The sequence below is a fragment of the Curcuma longa genome, chromosome 3 (assembly GCF_044706935.1).
Source record: "Curcuma longa cultivar G26 ecotype Majalengka, Jawa Barat chromosome 3, ITB_CL_G26_1.1, whole genome shotgun sequence".
NCBI classification, from domain to species: domain Eukaryota; kingdom Viridiplantae; phylum Streptophyta; class Magnoliopsida; order Zingiberales; family Zingiberaceae; genus Curcuma; species Curcuma longa.
The window spans coordinates 11,305,729-11,316,204 of NC_133863.1; the positions used below are offsets into that span (position 1 = coordinate 11,305,729).

At 39.1% G+C, this 10,476-nt stretch overlaps 3 protein-coding genes across 3 annotated transcripts; 2 read left to right on the plus strand and 1 right to left on the minus strand.

Moving 5' to 3' along the window:
- The first annotated feature begins 871 nt into the window (after positions 1-871).
- LOC141825379 (protein GLUTAMINE DUMPER 3-like) lies at positions 872-1,481 on the plus strand. The gene has a single exon (XM_074712762.1). It carries the CDS (start codon positions 891-893, stop codon positions 1,392-1,394), a length of 504 nt encoding a protein of 167 aa, XP_074568863.1. The 5' UTR covers positions 872-890; the 3' UTR covers positions 1,395-1,481.
- A 1,570-nt stretch (positions 1,482-3,051) lies between these two features.
- On the minus strand, positions 3,052-4,296 carry LOC141824510 (zinc finger protein CONSTANS-LIKE 3-like). The gene is made up of 2 exons (XM_074711817.1): positions 3,616-4,296; positions 3,052-3,528 (listed from the first exon to the last, which is right to left on the minus strand). Exons 1-2 carry the CDS (start codon positions 4,285-4,287, stop codon positions 3,220-3,222), a joined length of 981 nt encoding a protein of 326 aa, XP_074567918.1. The 5' UTR covers positions 4,288-4,296; the 3' UTR covers positions 3,052-3,219.
- A 3,351-nt stretch (positions 4,297-7,647) lies between these two features.
- LOC141824727 (uncharacterized) lies at positions 7,648-10,198 on the plus strand. Its single transcript, XM_074712056.1, has one exon. The coding sequence runs from the start codon at positions 8,389-8,391 to the stop codon at positions 9,658-9,660; it is 1,272 nt and encodes a 423-aa protein (XP_074568157.1). The 5' UTR covers positions 7,648-8,388; the 3' UTR covers positions 9,661-10,198.
- The last annotated feature ends 278 nt before the right edge of the window (positions 10,199-10,476 follow it).

Genomic DNA, 10,476 nt, shown 5'->3' on the forward strand with positions numbered 1-10,476 from the left:
AGGAAGTGGATTCTTATTTTGAAGCTAGCAACTACTCCACTTGATTATGTTTTGAGAAAGAAAAACATAATAAATATCATAGAGAAAAAGATAGATATAAAATCCAACTACAAAATCCAAATGTTTGGCTTCATAAATCCAATAAAAATCATACACAAGAAATCATGGTCTTTGCTTTGCTCATCCCCTTCTTGCCTAACCAATTGATGCACTTGAGAGTGGAACCCTTTCTATCCTTTCAAAGGACGTTAATTATATTACCAAAAGCAATTGGCAAAGGGGGTTCCAAAGCATAGATTGGAACTCGATGCTAAAATAAAAATAAAAATAAAATAAAAAATATTTGCAAGAGATGATCAAATAGAATTGAATTGCCATGGAAGAAAGAGAGTGAGAGAGATATGGCCCCACCATGCACCTTGCCCTTGTACATGATCTCTCATTCCTTGAATGGTGCCTTTCATGAGTCCCTCCATTACTTCTTTGCATATCTAGTGCATTCCTCACTACTCACTAGCCTTGAAGGAGATGGCTAATGATGCATATAATATTTTGGTGTGGGACCCTTACCATTGGATAAGTACACACCCAATGCCTCGATGGGGATCCATAAATACAAATTTTAAGGAGGAATATTTTGTTGGGATCATGTCATTTGATTATCTTAATATATAATTACAAATATCTTGTGAGGAAAATAGTTATTTATTTATTTTGTTCACATTGCTAGCAGATCTCATTGAACTTTACAAAATTTTAGAAATCTTTCAAATTTAATTATTCAAATTTAATCAAATTTGCATAAATTGAATTAGCCATCTTTATAAATGCTTGCTCATCTACACACCACACAACAACACGCCACTCGAAGCAGAGCTCAAGACTTTACAATGAGGCCGATGAACGGATTCCACAGCTCCGCCGCCGTCGCGTCGCCACCGAATGCCACCCACCGACCCACCAGCCTTCCTCACTCGGCGTTGCACTCCCCCGTCCCGTACCTCTTCGGCGGCCTCGCCGTCATGCTCGGCCTCATCGGCTTGGCCCTCCTCATCCTCGCCTGCTCCTACTGGAAGCTCTCCGCATATCTCGACTCCGAAGGAGACGCTGCTGTCGGAAGAGGCTCCGGCGCAGACCCCGAGTCTGCCCATACCGCCGCCGGCGTCCCTGTCAAGCGCCCGCCTGCCTTCGGGGAGAGCTTCGTCGTCATCATGGCGGGCGACTGCAAACCCACCTTCCTTGCCACCCCTACCGCCGGAGTCTCCTCCGCGTCTTCCTTGGCCCACAGGAGCGACGACGCCGGGGACGCCGCGGCCGTGACAGACGAGAAGAAGACGGAGACTGCGGCGAGTTCACCGCCCGGTGACGCGACCCAAGGGCGCCGGAGTGACTAATTAAGTTTTTCACATACATATTTTTTCCCTCTATCCTTAGATTGTACAATTTTCTATAATTTTAAAGATATTATGGTCTTTTCTGAATTGGTTTAAGCAGTAAAATTATTTTCATTATTTAAAAAAAATGGTCAAAACTCACAGTTTGTTTTTCAAACAAAAATAATTTTGCAGTTAAACTTTTTTATCAAAACTTATTGAATAGATTATCCTAAGGTGATTGGCTCGACTCATTTAAATTTTTTACATAGGGTAAATAGCAAAGCACGAACAATATATCGCTCTACAACCAGGATTATTTTTCCACATAGAAAATTAATTCATAGTGCATCATAATTTGAAATTGATCCATGAATGTCTGATTAATTATGAAAATATCTTATTGAGATTATAATCAAAGTCTTATGTTGAAAATACATAAAGAATATCATGAGTTTATAAAATAGAATTTATAATATTATCTATTTTATCTAAGTTATTGTGATTTTTATTTTTGAACTTTTTTCAAAATACCCCAATACTAATAGAAATATCTTTTATTTAATAAACTCATGATTTTTTCCAATATAGAACTTTGATTGTAATTTCAACAATCATCCCTTCAAACAAAGGACCACCATGCTCTAATTGAGACCACTCTTTCCCACTGTGTTGGGGCGCACGTCTTCCGTGAAATACCACTTGCCTTGATAATTTATAATATCATAGATTCTATTTGAAATCTTCTACCATTATTTTCATGGTTTAGACCTCTCTTACCTCCTTGCTTTTTTTGTAAGATTTCGATTGTGAATTCATAAGATGGAAGATATCTCTATTGGTATAAGATATTTTAGGTAAAGTTCAATAATAAAAACAATTAGGATTTAGATTTAAAATAAATAATATCATATTATTATAGAGATATGTAAATTCTATCTATCATAGTAAGTGGTGTTCCCAGTAGTATACGTAAGGCATGTGGCCAACCATAGTGACCTTCATTTGAAAGAAAGATTGTTAGGATTATAATTAAAGTCGTATATTAAAAATATAGAGAGAATATATGAAGAATGCTGTAAATTTAAGAGATGGAAGATATTTAAGTATGTGATCATTCAAAAATAAAATAAAAATAAATAAATATAAAACAGGCAATATGATATATAATATATGTGAATTATGTAGATCAACACATTTTATCGTTGCACTATTCATGCTATAAAGGAAAGTAAGTTGATTGATGAGGACAAACGAAATGAGAATACAGTTTCTGATTGATATGGAAATAAAAGTTTGGGATGGATTGATACGGGTGTATATTGGTTAAAATTGCTTCAACCAAAACGGATCTAATTTTAATAAAATTGATTAAATATTATCTTATTTTTTTGTTAAAATTATTATAACGCAGAGTAGTTTTGATTAAACTACTATAATATAAAAAATAGATGAGAATTATTTGAAATTATTTTGACACATAAATTTAACTAAAATTATTATAAATAATCACATTAAACTCTATCTAATTATAATATAAATTTTTAATACTTCAATTTATGACTTTTGAAGTGACAATCAAAATTGAAGTCCCCACAAATTCAATAATAGAATCATTAAAAAAATTTATCTCTTAGCGAATCAAATCCCCACCTATCACTATAATTTAATAATACGATTAGACAAAATTTCAGGAAATTTTGAAATTTTGTTAAATTCCAAATTTAAAAGAAAAATAAAAGGAGAGGATCAAAAAATCCCCTCGCTTCCTTTTTTCTTTTTTTTTTACCTTCTATTTTTGTTTTATTCATTAGTAAATACACTACCCACCAAACACGAAACAGGATCAGAAGGGCACGAGGCCGTAGTCGGTCTCCACCAACGCGAACTCTGCCGCCGCCGCCACCTCCATCTCCACCTCGTCCCTCTTCGCGAACCGCCCCTTGATCCGCGGCCGCGACTCGGCGTAGGCCTTCCGAGACGCGTACCTGATCATCTTCTCGAACCGCCGGCTCTTCCGCTTCTCTCGGTACCTCATCACCCTCGCCTGCCGATCCGTCCGCGCCGCCGCTCCGGTGTAGGCATTCGCGACGTCTGGCGCTGTGCCCCCGCTCGCGCTCCCGTCCGGCACCACACCCGCCTCTGACGACGATACCTGCTACGATCCAACCGCAATCGGGTAAGAAATCGTAGATCAGCATCAAAAAGGGCTCTTAGATCTGAGGGCTTGGTGTGTACTTACGCTGTGGCTCATTGATTGGGTGAGGTAGGAGCTGTAGGAGGGATTCGATCTGCCACGGTCAAACTCGACGGAGGCATCGGGCTGGAGGAACGACGGAGGCGGCCGAGATTCGATGACTCCGGCGAGCTTGGAGAGGAAGGGAACGACGCTGTCCGTCTGGTGGATTTGCGCTGCTATCGAAGCGGCGTATTCCATGCCAAGGCACGAATCCACATCCGAGAAGAGGTAATCCGTATAGTTAAGCTCCGGCGCTGCTCCGGTCTGCTTGGGTCCCGCCGCGTCCGTCGCCGCATCTTCCTCGTTGAGCAGGAACGCGGCTACGGCGGAGTAGGGTTTGAGCGGCTCGAGGAAGGGGAGGAGCGGGGCGCGGTCGTGGCGGCGGGCGAGGGGGTTGGCGCAGTGTATGTCGGCGTCGCAGGCGACGCAGAGCGCCGCAGCGTCCGCCTTGCAGGTGACTGCGGCGGGCGCCTGCTCGCACACCTCGCAGACCCAAACGCGCTCGTGGCGCCCGCCGCCGGCGAACACCTCCGCTCCGCCGTGCACCCTCGCGTCGCACACCCCGCAGAGGTACGCCGCGTCCGCGCCGCAGTACAGCACCGCCGACGCCGCCTTGCACGCGTCGCACCGCCTGCGCTCCCAAATTCTTCCTTTCGCCTCCGCTTCACTCGCCATTTGCTCTTCCTTTCGAGTTTAACTTCGAACTTAAAAATCGGTTTAACGGGTTAAATAGAAGAATGCAACCCGACGACACCACCAGATGGTACACATCGGCACCCGTTCTCTGATTGGTGGGACCAAACATGGGTCCGCTTGTTTGATGAGTGATGGAGCGGGTGTCATTGCAACAAAGAAATAGTCAGTGACGTGAACTTTGACATAGTTTAGAGAGACCGGTGAATACGTGGCGGCTCCGACACCAGGCGAAATGATACGGGAACTTTAAAACGGGTAGGCATTGGTGGCACCACATCCACGTATTGTCGCTGTGCCGACGTGGGCCCCGTGAGCCACGAGGTGTGCAAAATCTTCAATTAATTATTATCTCATCTCTTATTTAATATTTATAATTCTTGAAGCAGGGCTATAATTACTAACGCGTGAAAAAATTAAACTCCCATAATTCTAAAATCCAGGTCAGATATGCTTGACTGCTATTTGTCATTATTATTTAGATATTAAACATGTGGCTCCATTTAAACTAGAGCACATCCTTATTTCTCTTCTCTGGGTGAATTAATTAATTCCGAAAGCAGAGTTTTCCTGACGATGGCGATGACGTCAACGCTCCCGCCTTTGCCATCCGCGCCAAAGTTCAGGACAGGCGACGGGTACCTCCTCCAACGACTGGCGCCTCCGTCGAGACGCGGAGGCTGCAGAGCGGCCCGGCTAATGTTTTCCTGGCAAATAGTTGCAGGGGATCCGCAAAGTAGCGCGAGCGAAAAGGTTGTGGGGCCCGGTTTTTAATTGCGCGAAAACGTGTCGGTGTTACGCCGTGTTTTAACAGCGACTGATATCCGTTTGACCAGCATATATCGGATTTTTAATTCAATATGTGTTTTCCCTTTTTTTATAAAAAAAATAGATGGACATATAATTTCTTACTTTATTTGTTTCCTTCTAATTATAGAACAAATAGATACATCCACCGTTAAATTATCTTAGCGTTAATCAGCCTCTTAGTTCTAATTATGGCAATTAGGTTACTTGTTAAGGACTTGACTAATTAAATTATAGTTGACTGCTACGTGTCTATCTATATCCACCTCAAACCGGTCAATATGTCGGGAAAACCGACTGCATAATTTATTTTTTAAAAAAATTGTAGTTTATAAACATGATGTGGGATGTTTACCTAACTATTTTTCTTTTTCTTTTTATGTTATCTTAATTATTAATATTTTGACTTACTTTGTTGGAATATTCTGGAAGGACTGAGACAGTCACACCGGCCAAACTGGTTTGTTTATCTTGATTTGAGACATCCGTAAGCTTTGGAATCTTGTGATAACTTTGGCAAATCTTAGATGTATCTTTTATAGATTTACGACATTGAATCTTTGGGGACGTATCTAAACTCGGTCTAAAGTTTCTCAATTTTTAGATATGCTTGTTGTTAGGGAGAAAGTAGGTATAGTTTTAAATAATCATGATTTTAAAATTAAGTTGGCATCTCATCTAATTAAAATCAGAGACACCCATTTAATATGAACTATCCAAATTATCTGATTATTCAGTCATGTACAAACTGACATGTAGCTTCTACACGATGTACTAATTACATGTTAGCTTCTATAACGTGCAAAAGTTAGCAATTAGTCTTCTATAACAATGATTTTATGTTATTTTGATTTTGTTTCTTTAAAGTGATAACCTGATTAAAATAATATTTCAATGAGAAAAATAATGACAATGGAAACTACATGATACTCATTACATTTTAAATGAACATTATTAGATAAAAGTTAGCATTTGTAGAAGCTAGCATGTAGCTTCTACATCGTACAATAATTAGTTGCTAACTTCTACAATAATGATTTTATATTATTTTAATTTTACTTCTCTGAGTGATAATTTAATTAAAATAATATTTTAATGAGTAAAACAATTGATGAAGACTCTATGATACTCATTATATTTCAAATAAATATATTATATAATTACAATCTGCAACTTCATGCATTGTAGAAGCTAACATATAACTTCTACACCGTGTAGAAGTTAGCAATCAACTTTTACACGGTATAGAAGCTAGCAATCAACTTTTATACATTGTAGAAGTTATATGCTAACTTCTGTATGATCAAGTAATCAGATAATGCAAGGATATTTTTGACCGTTTGTGTTAAATGAGATGCACATTTGATTTTAATTATAGATGGGATTTTGTGTCAATGACGATTTTATATATACATGATGACCATCATTTTGATTTTTATTATAAAATAAAAATAAATAATAATTAACTTACCTATTGTTTTGTTGTTGTTGTTAGTAACGAACACAAATGATATAGAAAATTCTCCTATGTTTTGCTTTTTCATTATTTAATTATATAGGCTATATATAAATTTAAATAATTAATCATTAATTAAAATATTTTACACACATAATTGTATAAGATATAGTTAACTATATCTATAAAATTGTGAAGTGATGCCTGTAACGTTTTTTTAGGCAATAGCTCAACTAATGAATACAAAAAGAATGTGGTGAAATTTTCATCCTCACTAAGATGTTTAGGCCACGGCCCAAATACGAGCCCATTGGATCATTGGTCGAGGCCTTGTTGCTGCAATGGAAGGAGGGGGAAGTGTCTATCCAGCGGCTCCAAACGATCGGTCATACGATTATAATTGATTACGATGAAAGAAACTAGTATTATTTTGATGTTCGTCGAGATTCGAACTCTTGTCTACTTCTGCAACTCTAGTCTTGTTATCACCAACTCAACTATTTCGTAGTTAATTAGGTAGTCTCATAAATGCCCTTAGGGTTATAATGTAGTGTAACAATAATGTATTTTTGTAGTTAATTAGGCATTCAGGAGTTAATTTTTAACTATGGTACACTACATATTAATTTTTAGATCACTAGTCATTTCAAAAATATCTTAAAAGCCTTAAAACAAACTTTAGTATTATTATTAGTAACAATAAATTTAGTGATAGGACTTTTTTTTAATAAAATAAAAAATTTGAGACTTTAGTATTATTATTAGTAACAATAAATTTAATTATTTGAATCTTAACTAATACACTATATATTAGGATTTTTTAATAGAATAAAAAATTTGAGATATTGATGGTGGGAGGAGTAGTTCGTATTCTCAAATTTACCCAAAAGTGAAAAAAAAAGGTTTAAGTGAAAGAAATGGATAATTATTATTCATTAAAAATTGTTCTTTGCGGTGGCTAAATGATTTGGATCATGTAAATATTTTGCAAATCGAAATATTTCAAGGATGAAATAAATTTTTGAAAAAAGTTAATATCATAATAATATATTTATTTTTCTTTATGCCGTCGTTTTTTGCCTCCGCTGCGATTCACCGGAGTTTTCGAACGAATCCAATTTTGAAGACGAAGTCTGAGCAATCACGGCGAGGAAGAGAGGAAGATGATGATTTAGAGGCAGAGATTGATTGGAACAGCACTGGCTACAGAAGCGGAGGAGAGGGCGACGACGGAAGAGGATCGAAACCCTTTCTAGGTCAAGGAAGCTCGCAGTCGTATCGCTACCTGCGGCGCGGCTTTGCTTCAAGACGCCAGCTCCGGCGCTCCTCCTCGCAGCCCCACTGCCAAGGTTCGATCTTCTTTTTTCACCTTATTCGCCCTTTTTCCTCCGCTTCCGCCCTGACGCGCCGCTTCAGACGGGTTGTCGATCGGAGAGTGCGGATTAGGGTTCCGGAGGCAGTATGCAATGTGATCATTCTCGAGCTCCTGACCCCGGAATCTTTTGCTTCTCGAGTTGGGTCCAGTTCTTCTAGGGTTTGGGCCCGACTTGATCGCGATTTACTTCAAGATCGAGTCTTTCAACTAGATTGGAGCTCGGGAACATTGCCTTCTAGTGCCCGGTTTTTGGTCTAGGGTTTTTTGTGGCCCGAAATTGAGATTTTGACCAGCTTGTTTTGAGATGGGGTCGATGTGACTGGTTCTTGCTCCTTCAATATTTTGGAAGCGCCTCAAGATTTAGTTTATTTGATTAGAAGACAACAAGGGCATTTTGTAGCTCAGAGTTGATTTTCTAAGTAACATGGCTGCCGTTCACTGAGAGATGCCGAGATCAGAGCCTTTGCAGTACAGCCGGATCAATGCCAAAGATCTCAAGATGCAGATAGTTAAAAATCTTGGGCGTGAGCGATCACAGCGATATTTTGTTTCTTTGAATGGGTTGTTGGCTCAGAAGATGAGCAAGTCAGATTTCAACAAGTTCTGCATTCCTCTCCTTGGCCCGGAGAATATCTCCTTGCACAATCAACTTATTCGTGCAATCCTTACAAATGCTTTACAGGCGAAAATCCCACCCAGAATTTCCCTTGATAAGGCTGCTTTTAAGGCTGTTGGAAAGAAACCATCCCATGATGCAAATGTGGTTAATCATGTAGCTGCACCTTCATCTTCAAAAAACACTGTATTGACTAATGGGCACATCTCGCCAACACCAATCCACAAGTCCAAATTGGTCAACTATGATGAGAGAACCAAAGACCACCCTGGTGCTTCTCTCATACAGAATGGAAGAACAGAAGTTGCTCTTCAATCTTCTGTGTCATCAGACAACAATGTTCTTAGAGAGAATGGATTCCTTGCTCCTTCCCGTTTAAAAAGACTCATCCAGCAGCAGCAGCAAGATGATTCCTCTGAACCACCTATGAAGAGACTGAGGGCAGAATGCATTACACCTAGCAATCAAGCTGAAGCTGTTCATGAGATCAATGGTGTGGTTGATAATGTGACTGTGGAGGATCCAAAAGAATTGCGACAAACTGGTGACTTTAACACCAAGAGAGATCCTTTACAGGCCCCACTTGGGATTCCTTTCTGTTCTGCAAGTATAGGCGGGGCACAAAGATCTTTCACTTCGGTAACTGATTCTAGCAGTTGTAGTCTCGGCAGCAGCTGCTTTTACTCTGGAGAATTATGCGACAGCATGGCTCTGAAGAAAAGGATGGAAAAAATAGCAGAAGCACATGGCTTGGTGGGAGTTGAATTGGACTGCGCTAATCTATTAAATAAAGCTATTGATGCTTATTTGATGTGCCTAATTAGATCATGTGCCGAATTAGTAGGAGCAAGGCCGAACCATCCGAGGCATTCAAGCTTCAAGCAGCAAGCTCAGGTCAACCCCATAAATGGTGTCCGGTCTGGCAATCATACTTATGTACAGAATAATCCAGTGTCTTCAGAGCACACACAAAGGCAGAAAACATGCAACTCCATGTCTGTGGAGGATTTTAAGGTGGCAATGGAGTTGAATCCGCGTCAACTAGGTGAAGATTGGCCAGTGCTAGTTGAAAAAATATACTTCAAATCAAATGAAGAATAAGACAGTTTCAGGGTTTCCTTTGTTCTGTCAATTCTTTTATGGTGGATCTTTAAGAACCTCGAGAATTGTTTTATTTTTACTTCTCATATCTATTGGAGCATTAGCACGGAGTAGAGCACCATTCTTTTATATATATTACTGGTGAGTTCAAGTGGATCAAAATAAGTCAGCCTCAGAAAGAGGGAATGTTGGCTCATTGTTATTTGTTTGGAAACCATAATGAGGCATGTTCCACCTGTACACGAGATGTCAAGCTTTAACATGGTTCACAGCATTAATTAGAGATCAGTTTTGCAGAATACTAATGTAGTAGTGTCTGATGTTGATCGATACAGATGAAAGCCAGTCATGTAGGATTTGCAGGAGTGACTGTCTGTGACATTAACTGCATGAATTCCTATAGTAGTTTTATTAATGTGATTCCTTTTGAAGAAAAGGCTGTGCCATTTCATTACCCTACAGTTCCCAAAAAGTCCCTGCAAGGTCCCATGTACCTATTTTTACTGTTATGGGATTATAATCTAAATTTTCTTTTGGTTTTCTGAGTTTCTCTATACATCGTTCATTGGCACTGCAATATTTTTTTTCTCATGAATCATTTTGCCCTAATTCATATCAATTACATTTGCAATATTAGCATCCTGAAGTTTCTTATCATCAGTTGAACTGCTTGCATTGTCACCTTTTAGACACACAGGAGACCAGGAGCAACACTATATCATTCTCAAAGTTTCTGAGAAACCATTGTATATAATGCTACCTGTAGAAACAATTGAGAGTTAAAAAGTTTGAATGTTGGATTGTTTGATAGCTTAA